This window comes from Ailuropoda melanoleuca, chromosome 10, assembly GCF_002007445.2.
Source record: "Ailuropoda melanoleuca isolate Jingjing chromosome 10, ASM200744v2, whole genome shotgun sequence".
Taxonomy (NCBI): domain Eukaryota; kingdom Metazoa; phylum Chordata; class Mammalia; order Carnivora; family Ursidae; genus Ailuropoda; species Ailuropoda melanoleuca.
Window position 1 is genome coordinate 64803931 of NC_048227.1, and position 26907 is coordinate 64830837.

Genomic DNA, 26907 nt, shown 5'->3' on the forward strand with positions numbered 1-26907 from the left:
CTGAAACATGGGAGTAGGGCAAACTATGGAAAAGTATGTTAGTACTGCTTCTGAATACACAGAGATTTCCCACTGGACATAACACTTTCCATTGTTCTACATTTTCTTTTGAGAGAGAATGTTTAGAGTCTTACAGTAAGTATGCCCTGTCTGTTAGGTATAGCAATAATCTATCAATCCTTTCACTTTGCCAAGAAAAGAAAAACTGTTATAGTCGTTGTCCAGAACTTGCCCTGTTACCTGAGATTTTTCTGGGACAGAAATCCTAGGTGCCTAGAACTGGATTAAATATGTCAACAAACTTTTGGTTTTCGGCTTAGAGGAAGCAAGGGTGCAACTGTCTTCGGTTGTCCCGAATCTGAGTTTATTCGACACCACCCACCTCCACCATGTCACCTAAGTTCAACCCCAACGAGAACAAAGTCATGTACCTGAGGTGCACTGGTGGTGAACTCGGTGCCACATCTGCCCTGGCCCCAAAGATCGGCCCACTGGGTCTCCAAAAAAGGTTGGTGATGACATCGCCAAGGCGACCAGTGATTGGAAGGGTCTAAGGATTACAGTGAAACTGACCATTCAGGACAGACAGGCCCAGATTGAAGTGGTACCTTCTGCCTCTGCCCTGATTATCAAAGCCCTCAAGGAACCACCAAGAAGCAGAAAGAAGCAGAAAAACATTAAGCACAGTGGAAATACCACGTTTGATGAGATTGTCAATACTGTCCGACAGATGCGACACTGATCTTTACCCAGAGAACTCTCTGGAACCATTAAAGAGATCCTGGGGACTGCCAAGTCTGTGGGCTGCAATGTTGATGGCCGTCACCCTCATGACATCACAGATGACATCAACAGTGGTATAGTGGAATGCCCAACTACTTAACTACAAAGGAAAATATTTCAATAAAGGATCATTTGACAACCAGTGGCAAAAATAAATAAATAAATATGTCAACAAATAATAAATCATTTCTTTTTTTTTAAGATTTTATTTATTTATTTTTATGAAAAAGAGAGCAAGCACGTGTGGGCTGGGGAGGGGCGGAGGCAGAGGGAGAAGCAGACTCCCCACTGTACAGGATGCCTGATGTGGGACTTGATCCCAGGACCCTGGGAATATGACCTGAGCCAAAGGCAGATGCTTAACCAACTGAGTCACCCAGGGGCCCAATAAATCATTTCTCAGACTACTGATACTCATTTTCACATTGCTTTTCAAAAGGGCTGATATGGAATATTTTTGTTAAGAGGAGTAAAAAAACAAAAAACAAAAAATAGTAGTGGAGAAGGGTGGATGAGCATGAGATACTCAATTTTTCATGCCTTTTTTTTCAAATATTAAATACCATTACTTTTAAGAAAACTTTCAAATATCTAACTTTACAGATAAGAAAACTGAGATAAAGTAATGAAAGAATTAAAAAATACCAACTTAGGAGAGGACTTGTTACTCATTTAAGATACTCTTGTACATCGTGAGAAGTACATAACTGGAGAAAGATCAAAGATGAAAATACAAAGATGGTGAGATGCATCCAGTCATTTAAGTCATAAAAGTAAACATGCTGCTCAAGTGCCCTGGAGGCAACGGATTTACGGATTCTTACCTGAGCCAAGGCGAACTCTGCACTGACTGGATCGTAGTTTATAAGGCATTCCTGAAATATGTGTGTATTTGGATGCCCTAAAGGACTCAAAATTTTAACACTTAAATATTTGAAAATTTGGAATCAAAACATAAATAGAAAAAGAGGAGAAAGAAGGGCCATGGATGGATGTAATAACCGTTTCACTGTGCTCACATATTCTTTGCTACTATGACCACCAAAATGCTAACCAGCCTCCAAAGATATCTCCTAAATTTCCCATAATCCCTTAGGAGTACCACACCCTAGATAAGGTCTGACTTAAATGTATCCATTATCCTTTGTTTAGATATTCTGCCCATACTAGTATAATATTTACATATTACCAGATTCTTTGTTTCAAATTTTCCCCACCATTTAGAAAGTAGTAGAAGTTTTCTCTAGGCCCGGCCCCCCCAGAGGAAGATTTTCTGTAGCAGTCTCTTGGTTTTGTATTCTAGCATGGACTCCAGACTCTTAAAGTAGAAAAATCATCTCGAATGCTACATTAGTTTTCTAGGGCTGTCATAACAAAATACTGCAGACCTAGTGGTTTAAACAATGGAAATTTATCTCTCACAGTTCTGGAGGTTAGAAATCCAAGATTAAGATGTCAGCAGGTCTGGTTTCTTCAGAGGCCTCTCTCCTTGGCTTACAGACTGCTGCCTTCTTGCTGCATCCTCACATGGTCTTTCTTCCTCTGTGGTCTTTCTTCCTCTGTGCTTGGCACCCCTGGTATCTCTTTGTGTATCCAAATTTCCTCTTCTACAAGGACATCAGTCAAATTGGATCAGGTCCACCCTAGAGCTTCATTTTAATTTAATCACTTCTTTAAAGACCCTATGTTCAAATACAGCCACTACCAGTACCTGGGTTTAGAGCTTAAACACAGCAATTTGAGGGAAGCACAGCTCAGCCCATTACAAATGACAGGACACACCTGTTTTTCAAGTTCTGAGCTTTCTGCAAGAAAAAAATCAATCATAAAAAAATTTTTTAAGTTGGTTTTAGAATGGATACAAAGTATATATCTCAGGTAGAGTTGCCAAAATTTACCAAATAAAAATAAAGTATGTCAATTTATATTTGATTTTCAGAGAAACAACAAAGAGTTTCTTTAATATTAGGTTTCATGGGATATTTGGGACATTCAAATTTAATTAGGCATTCAGTATTTTATCTGACAATGTTAGCCCCAGGGAATAGGATGGGCACCATTAGAGTGCGTCATTTGTATGGGTCCCTGAGTAAGAGACCCTACACCCCATCCCATTGTGAGGTTTAAATCCCTTGCAGGAGAAACAACAGAAACCTTCACGTGAGCTTGGGGATCCCAAAGCAGAGAGAATTGGGTCTTGATTCTCATTTGAAATTCTGAGAGAAGATAGCCTTCCAGAGTGTCCTGTGATAACAGAGAGCGATCACTAGAATAGAAACAGTGGGGGCGCCTGGGTGGCACAGAGGTTAAGCGTCTGCCTTCAGCTCAGGGCGTGATCCCGGCGTTATGGGATCGAGCCCCACATCAGGCTTCCTCTGCTATGAGCCTGCTTCTTCCTCTCCCACTCCCCCTGCTTGTGTTCCCTCTCTCGCTGGCTGTCTCTATCTCTGTCGAATAAATAAATAAAATCTTTAAAAAAAAAAAAAGAATAGAAACAGTGGGTCACATCTGGATAGAGGGGTCCAAGGTAGCCACCCCACCTTTCCACGCCGAAACACATACCCTTCTTTTCTGTGGCTTCAAGCCAAAAGTTTTCTGTGAAAATTTCCTAGGATTCCTCAAGAGAGGAGCAGAGGCTGGTTGCGTGCAGAATGGAAAGCCTAAAACGGTCTCACGCCTTGGATTAAAACTAAAAATTTTCTGATGACACTGTAACTAGAGGTGTTGCAGAGTTCAATGCCCCAGTCACAGTTGATGATGGCGCGGATACCGTGGCCAGAGGTAACCAAATACTGACAGGGATGGAGAAGCAGATGTCTGGATGCCGTGAGCCGAGAACCGGAAGTCTGTTCCAAGACTCACTGGCAATATATTAGCCCTGCCGCAATTTGGAAGCCCCACGCCTCCCAAAAAGAAGAAAAAGGGAAGACTGACGGTCAAACAGAGAGAAACTGAGTTTAACCTAGAACTAGCTGAGTTCACCTTGAGTTTATTCACATTGTATTTCCAACTTACCGGCAGGTAAATCCAGATTCCCGTAATATGTTGTTAAAGTAGATTGAACCTGACCCCAAAACTCAGCAAGTGTCCTAATCAATTGAATTTTAATCCCCTGCTACATCCTTAGAGATCTTGCTGATCACAATTCTGCCACTTAGTATTTTAGCTCTCTCTGCAAGACGAACTCACTTCATATTTTAAACGTTAATTATTTACTGATGTACAACCTTAATAAGAAGCTTCCTACCAAACAACTTCATCCCACTATATTCTCTCCCTCCACAGTCAAAAATAAATACAACCGCACACAAAAATAAAATAAATATATACACACACAAAAACTACAGTAAAAGTTCTAAGTAGGTGTCTCTTCTTGGGGCAAGAGCAGAAAAGGGGAGTAGAAAATCACTTTTTTTATTAAGAAACAAGGATTTTTAAATTACTAAAGAAATCAAATGAAAAATATTCCTAATGCAGAACTACTGCCATCTTTAGGCCACCGTCTAGTATTACAAATCAGCTTTTGATTCTATTTAGCTAAACGACTAATATTTAAGTGCTACAGAGATGAACTTTTAGGCATTTATATATTTTATCTTTTTTTTCAAATTACTAAATAAACTTTATTGTTTCCCCTTAAGCAAATTATATGATCTAGGGAAGATGTGGTGATTAGATGATATCAAAAGTTAACATTACAATTTTTACTTTGGGGAATTTAAAAAAAACCCTTTTTTTTTTTTTTTTTTTGAGGAGGGGGCAAGAAGAAAAAGAATCTTAAGCAGGCCCCACACTCAGTGCCAAGCCCAATGTGGGCCTCGATCTCACAACCCGGAGAGCATGACCTGAGTTGAAATCAAGAGCTGGACACTGAACCAACTCAGCCACCCAGGCACCCCAGAAAAACACATTTTAAACTAAAGAAAGAATAAACAGACCTCTCCCCACCCCCAAATAACAATTTGGTAAATAACACTTACAATGTAGATATCAAATTGCAGTATTTTAAATTCACAAAAGATCACTTAGTAAGTTATTTTAGAGTCTAAAACAAGCTAGCTGATCACAAACTTATTAGTTAGGTTAATAACAAGTAAAAGCCATACCTACAGTTAAAGTTGCTAAGTTATAGTATTAACTTTATTAAAATATAGGTCAGTAGTAATGATGTAATTCAATTTCCATTAATGACGAAATTCAATTCTAGAAAATCGGCAAAAAATTATTTCTGAGCATTTCTAAATTATCTCATAACTTTCAAGTTAAAAGGAAAAACTCAGTACACAGAATACTAAAACAATCCTAAAATTTCACAACATAGTATTAACATTATACTCAAATAAAAATACCAAAATTCTAAAAACCAACAAATTACCTAAGCAAAAAAACTTAAGCAGAAGCTCAAACTTCATGTCATTCGGGGACCTTTCAAACGCAAATACTATTTGCTACATTTGACCCAACAACATTGGTTAGGGTCAAATCTTACAGACTGTCTCAGTTTGCTGAGACTGACTTAACAAAATACCACAGACTTAGTGGCTTAAACAACCGAAAATTTTCTCACAGCTCTGGAGGCTGGAAGTCCAAGATCAAGGTGCCAGTTGGGTAGGTTTCTCATGAAACCCTCCATTTTGCTTACACACTGAACCTTCTTGTGTCCTCATGTGGCCTTTCTTCTATACATGCGTTTCTCTTCTGTCACTTCTTTTTATAATGACACCATCATATTACATTAGGGCCCTACTCTTATGACCTGATTTAAAAATACTCAAAGTCCCTATCTCCAAAAACAGTCACATTGGGGCTTAAGGCTTCAACATATGAATTGGGGGGGGGGGCAATTCTGTCACAACACTGTCATATTTAATACATCACTCAAAGAAACCGAAAATAATTGGTCTAAGAACACTTAACTCTTTCTTGGTTGATAATAGAACAGCTGTGGTATTTTATCACACTACATGAGATAAAAGTTTAATGTACAGGAAAAAAGGAAATATTTTTATTTGAATATAAGCCCTATGAAACAAAGTGAATGTCTGTGTTAAGTTCAGGGTTAGGTAAGGAGTGGGGGAGGGAGAGGGAACCATCGCACATGCTCTTAAAGGAGTTAAAATGAGGTTTGAGGTAGAGGGCAGGAAAGGTGAATACAGTTCAGGGAGTGGTGGTAAGAGCGCCCAGGGTGCCTGGAGTGCATTGTTTGCTAAATTCTCCCACAAAATGTAAATGTCTAGACTCTAGCACAGAGCTCTTTGACTGGACTTGAGGAGTGAAAGAAACCTAACAGTTGTCACTCAGCAAGTAGAAACGTTTGCTGATGAGCCCATCTGGGTCTAAAGGCCAACTCCAGTCCCAGGGACACTTACATCAGGAAACACAATCCTTTTGTACTCTTCCCTCCAGCAATAAATGCACTTGTACATTTACATTACTAAGGGAAGTCCCTAAAGTGTCTATGCTGCGTTCAAACAAGATACCCTTCAAGAAGATACCCTTGCAGCCTTCGATGTGTAGTCTACCTGGCAGTTTGACCTTGGCAGGCTTATTGCAGGGGGCAAAGAGGAATGCTAAAGTCAATGCTCGCGGACAACAGCGTCATAAAAGGGAAATAGGTACAAACTGTGAATCAATCCAGATTCTTCTCTTTTGATTCACAGACATTAAAAACATGGTTGTTGGACTCTTATCAGTCAGTGAGCAGCTCAATCTTCTTGAGGATTGTTTCCTCTTCCTATTCCAGAGAGATTTGTTTGGGGCTTTTAAGAGTTATAATGGAACAAGTATTCAATTTATTCAAATGGGTCCACTAGGTGTAATAAGTGTCTTAGCTAATTGAACTATTTATTGCACTAAATTAATCCCTTGATTGGTCTGTTGGCCTCATAACGGTTAGTATTTGCAAGGGTTAAATGCAATTGTCAATGAATTATATTTTTATTATGTCATAACTATTGATTTTTTTTCCATTGGACAATGTTCCTTTAAATTTAACACAGAAGTAGAATAAAGATAATAGACTTACGTTTTCTTTTGTAAAATTATATTGTATTTTCTCTTTCAACTAATTTTAAAGATCTCAAAGTCCTATCCTTTCATATGGGTTCTCAAAATTAAATACCTTAAGCATCCACTGTATGTAACTTTTCTCCTATGCATCTAAAATAATACTAGCTATACACAGTCCTTGAGAGAATTCAGATTATTGTCACGAGTCATTTTGTGCTCTATAAATCTTAAAACCATCTGTTTGCAGAAAGTTTTCTATTCTGTAGCATGTTCTATCAACTTTCTGCTGCCCTTTCATAGAAAAATTCATTCCAACAAAAAATAGGATAATCAAGTAACAAAACAGCCAACGTTGGTTCCTTTAATCAGCGTCATTTTGAAAAATGGTCCTTCAACTCCTTCTAATAAATTTATTTTCTAACGCACTCCACAAGGGGAAATAGAGGTCTTTTAACTACTTAGGAAGCTACGAAATATTCAACCCATCGAGAGCATGTGGGCAAAGAGAGCTTCCAAATTCTAGGCTAATTGTGTCAGAGGATAATTATTAGTAAAGTGATTTTACGCCATAATCTTACCTTATTCAGCACAAGAGCAAAGGGTCGGGTCTAACTTTACAGTGTCCTGGTTTCTGCGGCACCTCGAAAACGAAGGGGAGCCCGGTTAATTTTGTGTCAAAGGTTATGTGCCAACGGGGACTCAGCTGCATTCCCAGGTCCAGCAGCGGTGGCTCGGCTCCCGGTCACCCCCGCCTTCGGGACTGCGGGGCGGGGGTGGGCGGCAGTGAGGCGCCGGGAGCCAGCCGGCGGAGGTCGGCTGGCCGCAGGGAGCCGAAGCGGCGGGGGCGGCGCGGGGAGGCGAGCCGCGCGAGGGGCGGGGAGAAGCGTGGCCGGGGGCGGCGCTCGCGGGCGCGGGAAGCGCTGGAGGCCGACGCGCTGCGTCCCGGGGGTGGCCGCAGCCCCGCCCCGCCCCGGTCCCGTCCGGTCCCATCCCGCAACGTCCCGCAGCGTTCCGACCGCCGGCTGCTTGCACTCTCCCGGCGCCCGAGGCGCTCGCCAGTGCTTCCAGCGCAGCCATGGCTCAGCACTTCTCCCTGGCCGCCTGCGACGTGGTCGGCTTCGACATGGACCACACTCTGTGTCGCTACAATCTGCCCGAGAGCGCCCTGGTGAGTGGCGCGGGCTGCGCGGGGCGTACACCTCCATCGTGGCCGGGGACTGGACTTTCCTCCGGGGTCAGGCGGCGAGCGCTGCCGGGGGCCTGCAGCCGCCACGCCTCTGCGCAGAACTCGGCCTCCCACCGCGAGGCCGGGCGGAAGTGTACGTCCCCCGGGCCCTGCCCCTGCGGTCGGCACCGGCTCAGTGCACCCCGCTATTAGCCAACTTGGAGAGCGCGGTGGAGAAGTAAAGGGGCGGAGGGGCAAATCGTGCGGCACCGGGCGGGGGCAAGGGTTCCTGGGACGGAAGGCGGGGCGGGGCCAGGGGATCTGGGGGTGTCTTTTGCAGATCCCTGGCCTTGGAACTTCCCTGCAAGTCATTCTGGCCTCCAGCAGCGCTGTGAGATAGCCACCTGGGCTTGTGTTTTCCTGATGTGCATTTTTCCTTTTGCGTGTCCATGCGACCACCTGTCAGTTTTTAAACACTGCAGTCATGGAAGGATTGTGTGGTGTATTGGAAGGAACGCTAGCCGAAAAGTCATTAGACTCTTAGCCCTAATTTTGTTTTCTACCAAGAAACGAAAATGAACGTTCGCTGCGCGCTTCCTACGTGCACCATGCCCTTTGAATAAGTTCTAATCCTAACAGCAGCCTACTAAATTGGGGTCCTCCCAGAACTTTGGAAAGAAGGGGGAATGGAGTATGTCTGATTCCACACCCTCAGGTGAATTCCGCCCCCCCGACCTTTCCTTTGGTTTCGTACGGAAATTAATATAAAATGTTCGCAGAAATTTTTTAGTCAAAGATCTAAGCGTCCAAGCCTTTTAAAAAAGCTGACTAGGAAGAGCAGGGCTCCACGCCCAGACTGCCCGGCTTAGAGCACCAGCGTCTCCATTACGAGCTCTGTGACCTTGGGCAAGTTACTGAACTATTTTTCAATCCTCAGTTTCCCCGTTTATAAAATGACACAAATAATTGGATTTCCCGCAAGAGGTTGCAAGAACTGAGTTATAGATGTATAATGCTTAGAGCAGTGTTTGACCCATACAGGTGCTTTTATGGTTACCATCCAAACCATTTTTAAGCCTCACCATTTATGGTTAGAGCTCTAGGCCCCTGGTGCAGACATCAGCCAGTGCTGCTACTCATCCCTCATCACCCTGAGGTCAGTGGATCCGCAGCGGGCAGTTCAGGTACCTGTCAAAGGTCAAAACAGTGTTTGAGTTGCTCCTGTGATATCTATGCACAGATGCTTAAAACAATTAAAAAGTGTACCGTTCCTGCTGTTACACTTTTCTGCTTTCCTTCTATACAGGTGTTTCCTTGGTGATACTGAAAGTTGAGAAAGCTTTTCTTCTTGATCCTTTGGCTGCTACTTTTTCTAGATCTTTGATTCATATTTTCCTTCCTCATGGGCCTTTCAAATTCCCTCCTGAAAATGTGAGTTTTCTTGCATCTCCTCTGTGGCCACCATCATCTGAAGGAAGTATTGTTAAACTACTGATCTTAAAACCCATTTTGTGCACGTGTGAGCATCACATCTCAGAATGCAAGATCCTCTAAAAAGCTCCAGTATAAGGGAGGCTTAAAGACTGAAAGAACCTGGGATGTTACGGATCCTGTTTGGTTCAGAAATCTTTTATGAAATGCCAGCAGTGTGCTGAGCACCATAATACAGTTGGATACAGAGAAAGACACAGGCTTTGCAAGTGGCCATGCATTGGGGGAAGATCTGAAGAGTTGGTTTCAGCCCCCTGTGGTGAGGGCAGTATTGGACCTTGCTGCAGACTGCCTGCCTGCCCCTCATGCCTGGAGGCCCTCCCTCCATCACACCAACTCAGATCTCATCTGAAATAGCATTCCTTTTGGAAAGCTTCCCCTGGCCCCCTAAAGTTATCATTTCATCCCCATCCCACCTCCAATTTTCCATAAAACCCCTGAATTTCTCATAGGACTTACACACGGCTTAAAATTTCCCGTTAACCTATTGGAATCTTCTTGAGTCTAGAGCTGTGACTCCCTGATGTCAGCATCCCTAACAGTTTCTTGTGTATTCTGGGTGCTGAGCTGAGTGCCTGGCATATACTGGCTTCAATCAGTATTTGTGGAATTACTGAAAAATCGACATTTTAATAACTGAATATGGCACAGCCACTATTCTAATAAGCAAGCATTCAGTTTAAATGAACTGGTTAGATCTTTACAACAACTGTGTGAGGTAATTAGTTGCTTTGTCACTGTTGTTGTTTAGAGATGAGGATAACGAAACACAAAAAGGATTAAGTAGCTTATCCAGGATCATCCAGCTAGCGGACTTCTGTTCCCACCACCATGCTTTATGTGTGTCATACAGCGTAGACAGGCTGCCTGGAGTGACTGATGCTTGAGCTGGGCCCCAGTGCAGGAGTGAAAGGTGAGGAGGCAGAGCGGGGTGCTTCAGACAGAGGAAATACAGCCAGGGCAAGGACCCGGAGATGAGAAACAACTCTGCGAAGTGCTGGGTGTCCAGCAGGGAGTTGCAGAAGGTGTTCGAGAAGTCAGTGGTGACTGCATCATGGAACACTGCGAGGGCCTGTCCCCTCATTTAAATGCAGAGTGTTGTGCAAATGTGGGACTGGATGTGTCAGCTAGCCTGGGGGTGCAGGAAAGCCATCCTAGAAATGATGACCCCTGTGCTCCCTGGGGTTGCAGACTCAGAAGGGGATGGGGCCAGGCAGTTAACCTGCATGTGGGAGTGGGGCCTGGGACAGCCGGGAGAGTGGATTTGCCTTCTGAAGACGCAGCCACACTGGACTCTTGCCAGCATCTATCTGCCATGAGAAAGTAGGGGCTCAGTCTCTTAAAAGATCTAATTCTTTTGAGAGAAGTTAGAGATCCGAACTTGTTTAAAAAAAAAAAAAAAGAAGTCTGACCTTGTATGAGAAGTCTCTCAAGTTTTAAATGTTAGCTCATTTTCAAACAATAGGATTATAGGGTTGCAAGACAGATTTAGCAAAGAAAAATACAGAGCACCCAGTTCAATTTGAATTTCAAATAACATTTTTATTAGATGTGTGTTCTGCAGGGGATGTGCTTATACTAAAAAATTCATTGTTGTTTATCTGGAAATCAAATTTAGCTAGGTATTTTATATTTTATCTGGCAAACTGAATTGGGAACCAAACATAATTTGTGGTCTGCATACAACTTACAGGACACCAATGTGCAACTGCTGGGTGGTGTGTGTTACTAGTCACGTGAGACTGTGAGCGAGGCAGTGGCCCCGAAGGCTGGGAGAGGAAGGAGGCTACCCATGGAGGTCCTGTGCCATGAAGGTTTCTGGGGTGACTCAACAAAATAAAAGATCCAAGAACCAAGGCCTTGGGACTAGGACAGGTTTCAAAGGCACAGACTCCCTTATGTTTCTCAGCACCACTATTCTCTGGTTCTCCCGGCACATTGACCTCATTCTCTCCTATTACAGAAACTTCTCCATGAGGTAAGGAACACAGCTGTAGACGCCCCTGTTGGCAGCCCTGTTGGAAAAGGCTCCTTTCTCCTAGGAAGGTGTCCGACCTCATTGGAATCACGTGCCCATATCTTTATCAAGATTGCCAAGGGGTGAGAAAGTCCAAGACTGAATAAAGTGCCTTGACCGGAGGCGAGTTTAATGGGATGCAGTGACCATTGGTAGCTTGAAAGTAGCCATATTTATACCATGGAAATGGGCAAATGGCACTTATTAGGGCCTTTTTTTTTTTTTTTTAACCGGCATAGAACTGATAACAACAGCAAATACTTAAATTGAATTTACTTGTATGTCAGGCACTGCTCTAAAGCAATTTTACATCTGTTAATCCCACAGCACTGGTTCCCCTCAAGGCAGGATCACGATGTGTATTTTTTATTGTCCGTAGTACTTTGGACCTCAGAATGACTCAGTACATTATTTATTTACTTATTTATTTATTTTTTATTTAAAGATTGAATGAAAATCCATGGAACATGGAAAGCCAATGATTTTCAGTCACCTCTGGGCTTCAGGAATCCTGCAAGGCCTCACCTGGACCCCACCCTAGCCTGTAGGCCTGAAATTTCCAGGTGGTTTTAAGAGCCGTCACTATGGTTCTGAATCACTGCCAGGGTTGAGAAGTGTTGATATATAGTGTTGACATAATGTGAGCTATTAACAATTGACTTGGTTCAGGGTCACATTGCACTGCATGGGAGTACATGTATAGTGGTTTTAATTAGCTTTAGGACAGAGAACAGCTCTATTTGACAGCTTTTGATTTCTCTGCACTCATCTCCTGATGTTCACACCCAACCCCCAAGTCCAGGCGTGTGTGGACCTCTGGGTTTCTGGACTTGGCATGCTCCCCTCCCTCTGGATTTACCCAGCTAACTAGTGCAGCTTGCAGGGGTCAGTGTAAACATCATCACCTCAGCGAGGCCTTCTTCCATCCCTTTCGCTGTGTACCCTCTTCTCCCTTGTGCCACCTCACGCTGTCAAAGAGGTTACGGGTCAACATACAGGAGACGGGTCAAGTTGCTCAAGTATGTTCTTGGACACTGCTCAGTCTGACGCCAGGCTAGCATTCTGCCTCAGGTTCAAGTGCATCTGATGCTGGCTTAACAACATTCTTTGAAGGAGAATGGGGTAGAGCCAGTGTGGACCTTTATCCACCTTTTGCCTACTTTTTGCTTGGGATACAGAGTTCTCTAAAAATTTGAGCCCGCTCTTTAGAAAAAAATAAGACACATCATTCAAATACTTGGGATTTTGTTGTTGAGAAATCAGAAGATCTGTTTATACTTATTTCCAGAAGCTTCCTTCGTCCTTTTCCCTCAGTTCTTATGGCGGAGAAATAAGAGCTATTTCCTGTATCGATAGAAGCTCTTTGATTCCTCCTTCAGGTCATCTGCCTGGTCCTCATGTGTATTTCCCTTTGAGAATGCCCTGTGTCAATGACAAAACCAAAACAACTTAGTGACAGGTTTGATGTCCTTTATTCAGGGGAAAATAATCTATGAATTGGGGTTGAACAGTGCCTCACAAGCATTATCTGCTAAGGGTGGGCTGAGGATAGAGGCAATGATAGATCGGTTGATATGTTTATTATCATGGTGATGTGTTAAATAAGTTTACAAAGCTTTGTCCAGTCTCAATGATCTCCAACCCTTAGAATTTGGGAGTAAGATTGATAGTCATCCGTGGTTATGTAATTGTATACTGGTGGTCTAATTCTGCAGTGTAAGAAGACACAATAGCTACCTGGGACTCTCAGGGGTGGATAAATTGCTTGCATTAAAGGGGGATTAAACTGTAGACCTTCACAATTATAGATATTTCTCTCCCATCTGCCCTGTGACTAACTCCAGTAGGTTTTCAGGTCTGTGAAATTAGGAATGAATAGTGCATTTTCTATTTAATCTTTCTTTATTCCTTCCTCTTATTTATAGCTTATTTATAATAGCTTTGCTCAGTTCCTGGTCAAGGAGAAAGGGTATGACAAGGAATTGCTAACTGTGACTCCAGAGGATTGGGATTTCTGGTAAGTTCTTTTTTTTAAGGTCTTCCCATTTCCTCTGAATATTAAACGTTACTGATTAAATTTTAATGCTTCCTCTTCTATGGAGACATAAAGTGAAATATGCAACTGAGTCAGAGGACAAAATGCCTTCTATATTAAAAGTCTTATGTTTCATAAATTAAAGCCTTTTCTACTTTAAATTTAGACTTGTTTAATTAAATATGTAAATAAGCAAAAAGCTTATTGACTAATTTAGATATTTGTGTATGGCTGAAGTTTGTCATAAGTTTCAGAGGTTATTAAGAACTGTCTCTAAAATTTACATCTTTTGTAAAAAAAAAGTTTGCTTTATTGCTTTTCAAATACAGAACTGTAGAAGAGGAAGAATCATCATGTTTTGAATAAGTGTCTGAACTGGGACGTTTGGTTTTCTATAATTTGAATAGACTTTCCTATGTCTAAGACTCTTACTGTTTACTCCTTTCCTGGGTTAGGTTTTTCCACTTCCCAAGGCTTATTTTGTCTCTTTTCCTCATTTAAACAACAAAATAAAAATCCTACACTTTAAAATTGTTCAGTTGAAAATTAATAATAATCCTAAAACACACAGAAACACATACAAAATTAATTCTAGAGCAATGATGTTCATCTATTATATATTTCTGCAATATTTGGTTAGGCTTTTGATGTATCCTTTTTGTAAAAAGAAGAAATAGAAGTATTTTGCGATATAAAACCGCTGACTCTGGAAATTTTACTGTGGACCGGAGTCAATAATGCTCCTGAAGTGCCCTGTCATTTTTTGTTTAATTCTCTTGGTACTTGGTGGCCATTAAACCTCCCTGCTTTTATTATTCATAATAAAGAATCTGTACCCACTTTTCTCCCCAAATCCCACAAGTCTTTTACAGCGAGGAACCTAAAATTTAGTATTTGATTTTGTTTTAATGGTTTTCAATAATATGCCTTGCCCAGAGGGCAAGTTTTTATAACCTGACCTAAATGGAGGCAATTTCTGAAGAGTACAGGGAGAGACCCTGGCTAAGAGCTTATCCGGCAGAATATAAATGTGGACATGCATGTGTGTTTTATTTAACGGAAAACATTTGCACATTTTAACAGAGATATACGGGGATGTTCCTTTTTTTGTTCTCTTGAAATTTTAGGTTCCTCTTCATTAAAAGCGTAGGGATTTTACAAGCTAAACATGCTGTCCTTCATTTTTGCACATGACAATTTTCCTTACATACTTGCTGTGTGGATGCTACTTAATTTTAGGATTCTCGGATATTCTTATGTGTTTGAATAACGTATCATTCACATGGGTTGGAGAATCCCTTTTTAGATTATTATTTTTTGGGTTAGCTGAATCTCTGAACTGATTGGTAATCAGACTTTTCTATTTTAGTTGCAAGGGCTTGGCATTGGATCTGGAAGATGGGAACTTCATTAAACTTGCAGATAATGGCACTGTGCTCAGGTAATAAAATTTAGTTGTAAAGTCAAAACTTTTTTTCCAGGACACTTTATATAGCATTTGATTGTAAAAGTATGGGTTAAAGAAGGTTATTATTTTTGTCAATCAGCTGACAGATCATGTGCCTGTGCTTCTTTGTATGAATTGTTTGAACAATTTAAATACAGCTCTGGCAGTGTTGGACTTAAAGGTCTAGTTCTTTTAAATTTAACTCACCAGAAATATTTGTAGGAAATCCAGTAGAATTTTAATAGCTTGCTTCATCTCATTGACCACCCCTCTCGCAAAAGAGCCTGGGGATTATGTTGTGTTAGATAAGTACATAGTTGCCTGGAATAAAATTAGATTTCTTTTTATTAAGGAAGAAGGAGAGAATGGATGTTGAGTAGGGCTTGGTGATCTGTGCACACCTCTCCTTCTTTCTCCATTTATCTAAATTTGTCCCCCATGTGCAGGACCATTCCAGGTCCTTCTGGAAGTTTTTCCAGTCGGTTCCAACCTTCATCGGTCTCCTCCCCTCACACTCAGTGCTCACTCCCTTTCCTTCCCTCCCCCAGGGTGCACCAGGCACTTTGAGTGTTGGAGAGCAGGACAGGCAGTTGAGAAGCTGCTACCGCCACTGCTCTGAGTCCTACAGAGGGTGTCAGGGAGTGGGCATCTGTTTCTCCCCCAATACCAATAGTAGAGGCAAGTCAACACGGTCACATGGCTTTGCGATTTATTATTTATATTAATGTGATCAGAGTTGAAGGAAAGGACACTCAGCACGAGTTAACCCTGGTACATACTCTTCCTTTTGATACATCATTGTTTTTGCACAGTACACATTCATCTCTACCCTAGGCCTTATCCTAAGGTACAGATAACTAGATCAGGTGTGGCCCCACCTCTGATTATTTTGTTATTCATTTGCATGTCTCTTGCCTTGGGCGTCTAGAGCTAGAGTGTATGTATATACGTATACATTTGTATGTTGGTATGTATACATACCCCGTGCAGCTTTGACCGTGACCTTAAACTCAACCATCAGATTCTTAGAGTGTACTTAGCTGTCTTCAATCATTGTTCAAAGAATGTAAAGCATTCTATAGTTCTGGTTCTTTCTTTCATTATTATATCTGTCTGTCCTCCTTCTCAATCCTCCTTCTCAACGTCCCTGCCCTGAGGTCTGACCCCCTCCCTCCAAGTTTTAGCTCATCTGCAGTTTCTCCTGAATTCACTAGCTCATCTCCTTGATGCCTGCTTTCCTCCAGTAGAGCAGAGTCCTTGTCCCATCATATGCTCCACTCCAGATTCCTTCGTCTTTATATTTGCTTTCTGAAGCATTGTCCCCTTTATAGAAAGGAGCCCATTTTTTATTTTTTCCATTTGTTCTCCCCTCATTGCTTTTCCCCCTCCTTCTCCCCTCGGTTCCCTCTGCTGCCGCTACCCAGTCTATGCAGTTGTTTTCTGATCACTCCAGTTAGATTACCTTGATCGTCACAGTTAAATGACAACGTCTCAGGAAAGAGCTTTCTTCGGAGAAATAGTTTAGATATTGTAGGTCCAGAGCAGCTCGCCCAGGGTGGGCCTCGGGGTGAGTTACTCCTGATCACTTACGTGCCTGTTGGTGGATGAAATGGATGAAGAACTTAGGGAAATGCCTTATAGGACCCTCAAGGGGGCAATCATCCAGTTGAAAACAGAAAAAAGAAAACTGGGTTGGTTTAAGGGAGGACCCCCCCCAATAGCAAGGCTGGAGGCGGGGGTATTCAGAGGAGGCGTTGACAAGCATCGTACCCCATCTCCCCAAACCAGGGCAAGCCACGGCACGAAGATGATGCCTCCTGAGGCACTGGCAGAGGCATATGGCCAGAAAGAGTGGAAGCACTTCATGTCTGACACGGGAATGGCTTGCCGATCAGGTATGGCTCCTGCGGGGTGGCGCGGCCGTGACTGCCCCTTGCATTTTGGACCTTGGACCTGTGGCGTGAGGCTAGGAGGCACACCATCTTGCCTCCTGCGGCCAGGATGCACAAGGGAGCCACTGTGGCTTGATAGGAGTAGGATGTGTTTTCCACACGTATCTGATGTCTCTGTGGCAGTTGATTCTGCTTTATTTCAGGTTTTGTTGATTCTCCTTTTACTTGCACTTGCTCTAGAGTGAAAAGACTAGCACCTAGGAGTGATAACGTTCCTCAGTCGTTCGTATTCTTTTTTTCAGTTTGTTACAAGCTTAGTCTTTGCTTTAATTTCTCCATTACCCATTTCTCCTCACGTTCATACTACCCACCTTTCTTGTTTTCTTGAATTCTCTTCTTTACTGCCAGCCCTAGTATCTTCTGTCTTTGTCTTCTCTTTTCCCTTATTTTAAATAATTTCACATATTTTTCCCCACTGTCTTTAAAGAAATTCACCATGTGTAAACATGAAAAGATTTCTCAAGAATGATTTGTAGACATTGATGTGCATAAATTAATAAGGAATGATTAAGACATTATTATAAACAAATAGACCTTATTATAATTGTTAGTTTTTCATTTGTTCTAAATTTTTGTGCCATCTTCTCCCACACTACACTTTTGAAATGCATCTATTCTCCTTCAGAAGATGTAGTAACCTGAGGAGCGCCTGGCTGGCTTAGTCAGTGGGGCATGTGACTCTTGATCTTGGGATTGTGAGTTCGAGCCCCACGTTGGGGGTAAAGATTGCTTAAAATAAAATCCTAAAAAAGAAAAGAAAAGAAAATGTAGTAACCTGGAAATAGTTGGAGTTATTCCTTGTTATAGTTAGATTTGCTGTGTTACATTCACTGTCTTTTGAGAGTTTGTTTTGTTTTTGTCCTGAGATGAAAATGTCAGGAAATGAGTGCTCTTGGTAAAATAAGTTGAGAGGAAGACAGATTTCACATTGGGGATCGAGATGGAATGCTTTCACACATCTCGAGTCTCAATGGCTAGTGGAAGTTAAAAGGGTGTCTATGTAGCCTTTTACTCAGCTAAAAACAGAGAGTGGCTATTGTCTCTCCAGGAGCAGGCAGCTGTAGATAACGTTTTCCCAGGAAGGCCAGGCACGGAGCTAAGGGTGTCACTCTGACATCCATTCAGAAACAGAGTACTTTAAAGAAGTGAAGTATTTCTCAGCCAGGAAAGAGCATTCCCCCAGGGTGACCCACAGTTTGCTCACCAGTCTGCCCACTAGAGAGCGCCACCTCCTGGAATCAGCAGCTTACCAGCAGTTTACCCAGGAGCGCTCTGAGGATGAGCTTGGAGTTTATCTCCTCTTAATTGGGTTTGTTAGGGAAGTGTTACCCATTTATGTGCTCAGTGGTCAGATGGCGGTGACATGTAACAAAGGCCTATTGTTTCTGCCAGATCATAAGGGAAAGCTTGATGCCTTTAAAAAGGAATACTATTTTTTTAATGTACAGACATATAAAGAAGAAAAAATGGCCTGTGATTCCACAACCCAGTTAAATTTTGTTTACATTAAAAAAAAATAATGTGAGCATACAGTTAGAAAATTTAAATATTATGGAAAAGAATAAAATGAAGAGTTAATTATCTGCAACACCTGTTGTCCTTCAGAATCCCCTTTCCTTGAAGCTTATTTCTCAAAAGTATACAAAAGGGATCATACATTCCCTGCATTGTGCTCTTTTTAATTGATGTCTTTGAGATCCTGTCACATCAGCACACACACAGATGCGCCTCGTGCTGTTACATACTGGTGTGCCGTTCCATCCAGTGTCATCCATCAGTCTCTTCACGGGACACATTTACATTGTGTCTGGTGTTTGGCCATTACAAACAAGCCCGCAGTATTGTTTTCATACGTGTATATTTTGCACTTTTGTAAATTCCTAGAAGTGCTCTAAGGATATATAGGCTTAAAAATTTTAGGGCTGCCCACCAAAATAAAATAAAATAAAGTAAAATTTTGATCAATACGGCCAAATAAGGGCCTTTATTTAAGGAGAGCATTATAAAGTGCATTCCCTATCAGTACTTTTAGGGAATTTCAAGCATTGATGGACAGAGACCTTTTACGGACAGTTTATTTGATAATCCTTTTGCAGGTTGTTGCACTGGGAGGAGTATGGTTTCCTTGCCAGCTAGTTTCCAGAGAGCAAGTCCTTTTGATCTCTTTTCCCTTAAACTGATAGATTATGCAGGAACAGCTTGGTAAGGGGGAAACCACAGGGCAGGTAGAGGCAGGTGGTCCTGGATCGTACTGACTCTGTTCCTTGCTGGGTAAAGTGATCTGGTCAGTTACTAAGCCACTTTAGCATCCCTTTGCTCACCTTTACGTGGAGATGGTATCACTCATCTGCACAAGTGAGAACATCGTGCTAACATCAATTGTTCTTTTTCCCTCAGTCATTCACGTGCCTCTGTTCTGTTACCGGGAAGAGTAGGCAGTTCGCAAAGTACGTAGTGTTGGCAATGGCTTCCTGGGGAACGGCTTCTCTGTGGGCAAAGCTTAAGGATTATAGGACTTGTCTTTATTTAGAGGATTGTTTTATTGAACTGAACTCACTAATCCCTTCATTGCCAGTGATGTCTTTTAAAGAAAGGTTATAAGAGGGGGCGAGGTCAAAGCTTTCACGGGGTACAGTCTTGGAGTTTTGGTGGAGGGAGAGGCATTGAGAGCAGCCTGGCCCAGTTCATAGGTCAGGACTGAACAAGCCTTGGTGTGTCCACGCAGCGGTCATCCAGCCCACGTTTGACAGTCGAGTGAGTCAGCCCCTTGGCTTGTGGGAGGGAGTCTTATTAAACCCCTGAATTATTTGATTAGATCCCAACCAAAACTCATGATCAGTATTTCAACTCTTTAGCTGGATTTTGTCTGTTAATGGCCACAAAGGGAGCGAAAGGGGAGGGGAAAGCAAGGGCACATAACTGGCAGTGACAACACATTTGCTGCCACAGTGCCCAGAGCAGCTGGCCACTCTGGTGTTGCAGGCCAGGAGATTAGATCAAGTGCAGGTTCGTGGACCTTGAAGCTGTGCCCACTGTCCCAGTCTCGGGAGCCCTGGAGTATTGTGTGGCCTTATAGCATGGCAGAGTGTGGGCATAAATGCACATGGGATGTTACCTCCCTTTTCCTCCAGGTGCCTGCTTCCTCACACTGACAAAGCCATCCTAACCTTTCTGAGGAGTGAAAAGTAGTCTAAGATGTTCTGCCAATAATTTCAGCTGCAAGAGTAAAAACCAGGAAGATGATGCCAACCAAACTATTTTTAACTGAGGGAAAAGATACGCAAACCCACACAGCAATTTTGTAAATTAGCAGGAGAACTTTTGACTTTATTTCCTATACGTTCTTAATAATTTGATATGAAGAAGTGCAGGGCATTAAATGACATTTAAAGAGATGGACATCTGGCTCCTGTAGAGGATTTTCTCCTAATTTACCTGCAACACTCCCTCATTCCAAAAATCCATTCCACTGTTAGATCATCCATCCATCCATCCATCCATCCATCCATTCAACAAACATTTGTTGAGTGCCTGCAATATGCTGGGTATATTGCTTAGTGGACACTAAGGAACAAGGCTGCTGTGTGCCATAACTTCATATCTAGCTTGCAAATGGGAAGAAGGGAGGACTTGAAATCAGGTACTTATAATATTGCATGCAATAGTAATGACTATTCGAAAAGTATTTTCTTAAATTAAACTAAAATCTGGCTTCACCTTCAGTTCTGTTTGATTCCTCTTTGTACAAGGGTTCTCTAGGGATTCTGTGACATTGGGATTCCCCCAAAGCAGAGTGGTTGGTCCCGATCCTGGTATACAGGAGTGAGACAGTGAAGAGGATGAGCCACAGAAGGAAGGAACAACGGGGGCTGGATTCCACTGGGATTTCTGAGAAGCATTGAGAATACCTCCCAGAGTTGTCAGTCTAAGGGTCAGGAGCCTGCACTGCCTCCCAAACTTGAGGCTCACCACTGGCTCCTGGTTGAGGCTTAACCACAGGAGCACATGGACTCCACAGGCTGCTGGGGAAAGTGAAGGACACAGGTGTGCTTGAGGTGGGATGATGCCATTTAGTACAGTGGTGGCTGGGATCAGACATGAGCCAAAGGGATGTGACATGGGTCATCAAGTGTCTCCCCAGGGACGGCAGATTCAAAACTGACATCTGCACCAAGGAGGGCTCAAGTTTAATTCTGTCCTAGGGCCAAACTGGATAAATTCAATCCCTGTCCTCCCTGAGATCCTGGAGTGTCTGTCCTGTGCTCCTGAGTTTTTCCAAGATAAGTACATTATGTCCTTATGTGATGTGATTTTTTTTTTTTATTCCTCTTCATCACCCTGGTTGTTCTCACATTAAACTGAAGGTGGACCACCCAGCACAGATATGAAAAGGTGCTGTTGTGCAGATGACTTTGGGGCTCCAGTGTCAGGCTGATTGTTTTGAAATTCAGTGACATTGGTAACATAAATTGTGGCTTTTTCATAATCCAGCTTATATTTAGGGTATAGTCTTATTTTAGTTTTTACATAAAATTTTTTTTCATAAGATCCTTAAATTAGGGATATCATTTTTTTAATTTTCTTGTAGCTTAACCCTTCTTTAAAGACAGTGAACGTCTGTAATAGAGCCATTCTGAATTGAAATAGAGGCCCCTCTAAGTGACCAAACCAAAATCTAGTGTCTCTTCAGCCAGGTTTCTGTGTGTCATGTAAATGAGGCATTAATTTGTTCCTAGTTTAAAATTTTGTTCTTTTTTAGGAAAATATTATTTTTATGATAACTACTTTGACCTGCCAGGAGCGCTTCTATGTGCCAGAGTGGTGGACTCTTTAACAAAGGTGAGCAGGGACTCATTTTTCAGAAATCATGATAGGTGTTAAAGTCATAAATCTGAGGGCTTAATTATATATGTCTTTTGAGTTGAGATTTTACTCACTTTCCTCTTTGTGGTTTTAGAAGTGACCAAGGAAGAAAAACACAGAGAATTTGGTCAAATATTTTGAGAAAATTAAATAGCCGTGACCGTTTCTCCCTCCAGGGATAATAAACGTATTCTCCAGAAGGGGGTGCAAATGTCTAAAAAGAAAATACAAAAAAAAATATTTTCTTGGTTTCATTAGCAGAATGAAAAAAAAAATTAAATACAATTAAGAAAGTTCCACCTGTCCTTAGGCACTCTAAATAATACGAAATTTAAAAAACGAGATGAAGTTTTTAAAATTCATCTTTTCGAGCAGTTTGATGTGTATAGACTTTATACTGTTTATGAAGATTGAATATACTTAGGGCTTACGATCTATGAAAAGTCACCAGTTTTGTGTCAGAATTACTCTTCTCTTTTGCATATGTTGTCTTTGAAAATCGTAACAATCATGTTAATAATAGAACCTGGATAACGGTTTACTTTTGAGCCAGAATTAGTCATGTGTTTGTGAGTTTCCATTGAGCATTTTATTATGTAGAAGTTATTATTTACATGAGTGGAGTCAGTTTTTCATCCATAGTGATTTCAAGCAAATGTATTAGTCTTCCGATATTTCCGATTATTACATGTGTTAATATTTGGGAATTTTTTTTTTTTTTTTTTTAGCAGAACAATGGTCAAAAAACATTTGATTTTTGGAAGGACATAGTTGCTGGTATACAACACAATTATAAAATGTCGGCTTTTAAGGGTGAGTAATGTGAAGAGAGACCTTCTAATCGATGTTTGTTAAGTGCTGTGCGGCTTGTGAATTACTTTGAAGTTACCTATTTTGTTATGTTCCTCAATGAGGACTTGATTTTATCAAATATTTTGCTATGAAGTTGATACTGCTTATATTTTAAGAGGTTCTTTTATTCGTGTCTGCTTCTTGGCCACAGTTGCCAGTTTTCTGAGCTCTGCTGTCTTGTGTGGGCCTGCCAGAAGGGGCATCCTGTGGGTTTCCCAGAATGGAGGTTCCACCTGTTTCCTGGCTTGGCAGTGAGGATCATTCACTAGAACCATGGGTGTAGTAGCTATAGCTGCTAGAGAAAGGGAGAATTCCATGAAAACAGGACTGGTTGACTCAGAATGGGGCAGAGCCATGACCAGGCTGCACGTCGGGTCTCACGGCTGCATTTCAGGTTTGCTTGCTAAGGTTCCGCGAGGGGTGCTTCTAAGGAATTCAGGGATGCTTTATCATAGGTTACCTCGGGGACTCGAACCAGACGGTACTGAGTCAACCAGTGAACTGGTAGGTAATCAAGAGCAGTGTTTCTCAGCTTAGAAAAGGGTTGCCTTTTGATTGACATAAAATTACCTGCCTTCCTTTTAACGTAATTTAAGTCATCAAAATAATCCTAAATATTGTGACTAAAAAACATGTCAAGGCAATAAATAGTAACTGCAGAATATTTTTTTCAAATTACATATTTCTCTGCCACCTGCTTCTTTCCTTCCCTGAAGAAATCAGTGCTTTGGGGAGATTGTCTCACTTTTCTGTGCCTGGTCACCAGCCCTCAACCCTGGCTGGTAGGTCCCACGTGATCCTATGGGTGCCCTTTTGTAGTCCACACAGAGTGCTGGGGGTGGGGTGTGCGAATGCCCACCGCCAGTAGAGGGGAGTATCCATGACAACTGTAAGGGCCACCCACCACTTCATTGTTTTACTTTTATAAACTTTGTAAAGTGAAAAGCCTTGAAAGAATGGTTGAGAATAGCAATTGCTGCTTTCAAATAAATTCAGCATAAAAATCGGTTGATGTTATTTTATTGCATTGTACATAAGGAGTACATGTCATGCTTTAATAAGTGAGGCACAGCTTAAAAGTTTTAAGTAGCAATATAAAAACACAGTACAGAGCATAAATAAATAGCATCTTTTCATTTCTAGCCAGATTTTGAAACCGTTGACATTAGCTCTAATATCACTTGAGTGGGAGGCTCAGGGTCCATATGGCAATGGTCTGTAAACCCACAAAATCATAATCTGTAAGACTCAATATGGAATTAAATCAAATTATTCACACTTGTATTATATAAATAAACTAGGTTAGTCACCCATTTCCAAGTTGTGAAGGGTATATAGAAAGCTTTTCTGCAGTCACAGAAAAGTTTGAAAAGGTTCATGGCTAAAGCACCTTGCGTTTCAGATTAATTTTAACATCGTCTTTCTTTTTTTATTAGAGCTGTAAGACATCTACGTGCACCTGTACATTTGAATAGATCTTGATGAAGGGGCCATGTAAGCCTTTGAGTCATGCACCATCAGAAAGATCTTAGGGTTTACAGTGCCTTTTAAATCTGAATATTCAAGTATTTGAGTTCTATAAAGACAGGATACCCTCTGAATATTTCCTAGAATTTCTGTTAATCAGTAGAAACTGACTTTTTTTTTTTTTAATGCTGAATTTCTGAAATCGAATTTAACATAATTTAGTGTCACATTTCTGGGTTTCTTTGTGATCGTTTTATATTTTTAGCTTAGTAGGACTTTCAGGGTAAATTTTTAAATACTGAAGGAGTTCACAGAAAACTTTAAAGAGCCTTAGGACTGCTGACTGGAAATCCAAGAGGGTCTTCACCTGTTGTTGACCATTGCTGCTCAGTTTTTCAGGGGGTAGAATTGGTTGGTCTGAAAGCTCAAATCTGTATTTGGAAAATTAAAATTCGTCACATCTTGTGGGCCTACCTCCATATGCATTTTGTGGGGCGCAGTGGAGCTGGGGAATGGCTTTTCTAGCAGATTTACGTTGGCTCAGTGGGAATGTTCTCACATTGGTGCCACCAAGAACCCTGAGAAGGAGGAGTGGACATACTCAGAGGAATACAGCCCATTCGATCCAGTGCTGGGTAGCTGGAGCCACACCTGGTCGTTCTCCGTGAGATCGAGTACAGCGCTGCCCGAAGCCTGATCCAGGTAGCCTTTGGTGTATTCGTCATAAGTGTACATTACAGGGGTGCCATTCTTATACAGGCCCACCCAAACATGGGTCCCTTTCACATGCACATGGTAGGAGAAATAGTATGTCCCTGGTGTCCTACAGGTAAAGATTCCAGTTCTTGGGTCATAATGCTGTTGCCTGTTATACAAAATCTTATCAAATGGGATGGGAATACCTACAGCTGGGTAAGCTTTGGAGAGAATGACAGTGAAAGCAGACATAGGCATTCCTGTGACTCCCTGGTTGGCACTAACAAAAGGCCTTTGGCCTGCCTTTATAAAGCCTTCAGATGGGGCTGCTTGGCCTGGAGGGCCTGGGGGGCCTGGGGGACCTGGGAGGCCAGGCTCTCCAATGTGGCCTCTCGGACCTGGAGGCCCTGGTGGCCCAGTGGGACCATTGAGCCCCTTAGTTGCTACACCTGCTGGGCCAGGAGGACCTGGAATTCCTGGATCCCCTTTAGATCCAGGGAATCCTGGAATGCCCGGTGGCCCAATGGGGCCTCTGGTTCCTGGTATTCCAGGGGCACCTCTTGGACCAGTCTCACCACTGTGTCCAGGCATTCCCTTAGCTCCTGCTGGGCCTACAAGGCCTGGGAGACCAGGAGGTCCTCGAACTCCAGCGTCCCCTTTTGGGCCTGGTAACCCTGGGTTTCCCTTAGGACCGTTGCTGCCTGGTTCTCCTGGGTACCCTGGTTTTCCATCTAACCCAGAGGAACCCCTTTCTCCCTTAGCCCCAGAGTGTCCCGCAGGCCCCACTGGCCCCATCTCACCTTTAGGGCCTGGAATCCCTTGGTTGCCTGGCATGCCTTTTGGTCCTTGGGGTCCAATATTTCCAGGGGGTCCAGTCAGACCTGGTTGCCCAGGATGACCTGCTGGGCCTTGTTCCCCTTTAGCACCTGGACTTCCTGGAAGGCCAATAGGTCCTCTTTGTCCCTTCAGGCCTGGCAGCCCTGGTTTCCCAAAGCTAGGAGCCCCTGGAGGCCCAGCTATTCCTGGAGCCCCAGGGTGACCTTTTGTCCCAGGAATCCCTGGCTGGCCTGGGGCTCCCGTGGCTCCTGGCTTTCCAATGCCTTCTGGCCCTCGTTCCCCAGGAGGACCTTGGGGGCCTGGCGGGCCAGCTGGTCCCCTCTCTCCTGGAAAGCCCCGATCGCCTTTGATGCCTGGCTGTCCTGGAAATCCGTTTTCACCTCTTTCTCCCACTCCAGGAGGGCCAGGTGGTCCCATGGGACCCTGAGGGCCTGGAAGGCCCTTCTCACCCGGGCGTCCAGGAGCTCCATACCCTGCTTCCCCTTTCTGTCCAGGCGCACCAGGGACTCCTGGTGCGCCCTTTTCTCCAGGAAGGCCCCTGGGTCCTGGGGCTCCTGCAGGTCCTTGTTGTCCGGGTTTTCCTGGAACAGTAATTCCAGCTGGGCCGGGGAGTCCAGATGGCCCTGGTGGGCCCCGTGGTCCTGGTAAACCAGCTGGGCCAGTATCTCCTTTTGGTCCGTATGGTCCTTTCTCCCCTGGTTTTCCTGGGAGTCCTGGCAAACCTGGCTTCCCAGTGGCCGATGGTCCCGGTGGTCCAGGCAACCCTGGCTCTCCTTGGGGTCCAGGACTTCCGTGGCCTGGTTTTCCTGGTGGTCCAGATGGACCTGGGTGCCCTCGAGGTCCAGCGGGGCCTGGTGGACCAGGAATACCTTGCTCTCCTCTTACTGATACACCTAAAGGACATGCCCGACACACACACCCAGAGAGAGAGATGATTAGTAATGACCTTGCACTGTCAGTCAGTCCATTTAGGCAGACTAGTCTTAAATGGTTTCAGATAATACGTTTTATATTGTATTTAAAAACACTGCCAGAGAGGATGATTTCCTCCTCCACGGTAGACTGAGGCTACCATAATACTTTCATTACATCCTAATTATCCATGAAAACACACTGGGGTTGAAGAATTCATCTAGAATAAGAGTACAGTGGAGGTATTTACCCCATTTATTTTGAGAAAATCATCTACCTCGAGAGGAAAGGGACAAGATGGTATTTAATAGGACAGGAAGAAAAAGACAAATGCAGAATAAATGGGAAAATATTTAAGAACTGTAACAGTTTTCTCTCTCA

The 26907-nt window shown here is 42.8% G+C and overlaps 2 protein-coding genes and 1 pseudogene across 4 annotated transcripts in view; 2 read left to right on the top strand and 1 right to left on the bottom strand.

The window, feature by feature from the left end:
• Window positions 1-374: 374 nt before the first annotated feature.
• Window positions 375-883, top strand: LOC100472214 (annotated as a pseudogene).
• Window positions 884-7687: 6804 nt separating this feature from the next.
• Window positions 7688-26907, top strand: part of NT5DC1 (5'-nucleotidase domain containing 1) — a 145171-nt gene continuing 125951 nt past the window's right edge. Inside the window, exons 1-6 of one of the 2 annotated variants that reach the window (XM_034669019.1) lie at window positions 7688-7960; window positions 13391-13482; window positions 14870-14941; window positions 16736-16842; window positions 21659-21738; window positions 22491-22575. In XM_034669019.1, coding sequence (XP_034524910.1) covers window positions 7868-7960; window positions 13391-13482; window positions 14870-14941; window positions 16736-16842; window positions 21659-21738; window positions 22491-22575 — 529 coding nt within the window. In that variant the 5' untranslated portion in view covers window positions 7688-7867. The remainder of the gene's footprint in view (window positions 7961-13390; window positions 13483-14869; window positions 14942-16735; window positions 16843-21658; window positions 21739-22490; window positions 22576-26907) is intronic. The other variant, XM_034669020.1, reaches the window with a different exon arrangement.
• Window positions 24637-26907, bottom strand: part of COL10A1 (collagen type X alpha 1 chain) — a 38484-nt gene continuing 36213 nt past the window's right edge. For both annotated transcript variants that reach the window (XM_002928640.4, XM_034669018.1), the window contains exon 3: window positions 24637-26507. In XM_002928640.4, the coding sequence (XP_002928686.2) occupies window positions 24637-26507 (1871 nt within the window). The remainder of the gene's footprint in view (window positions 26508-26907) is intronic.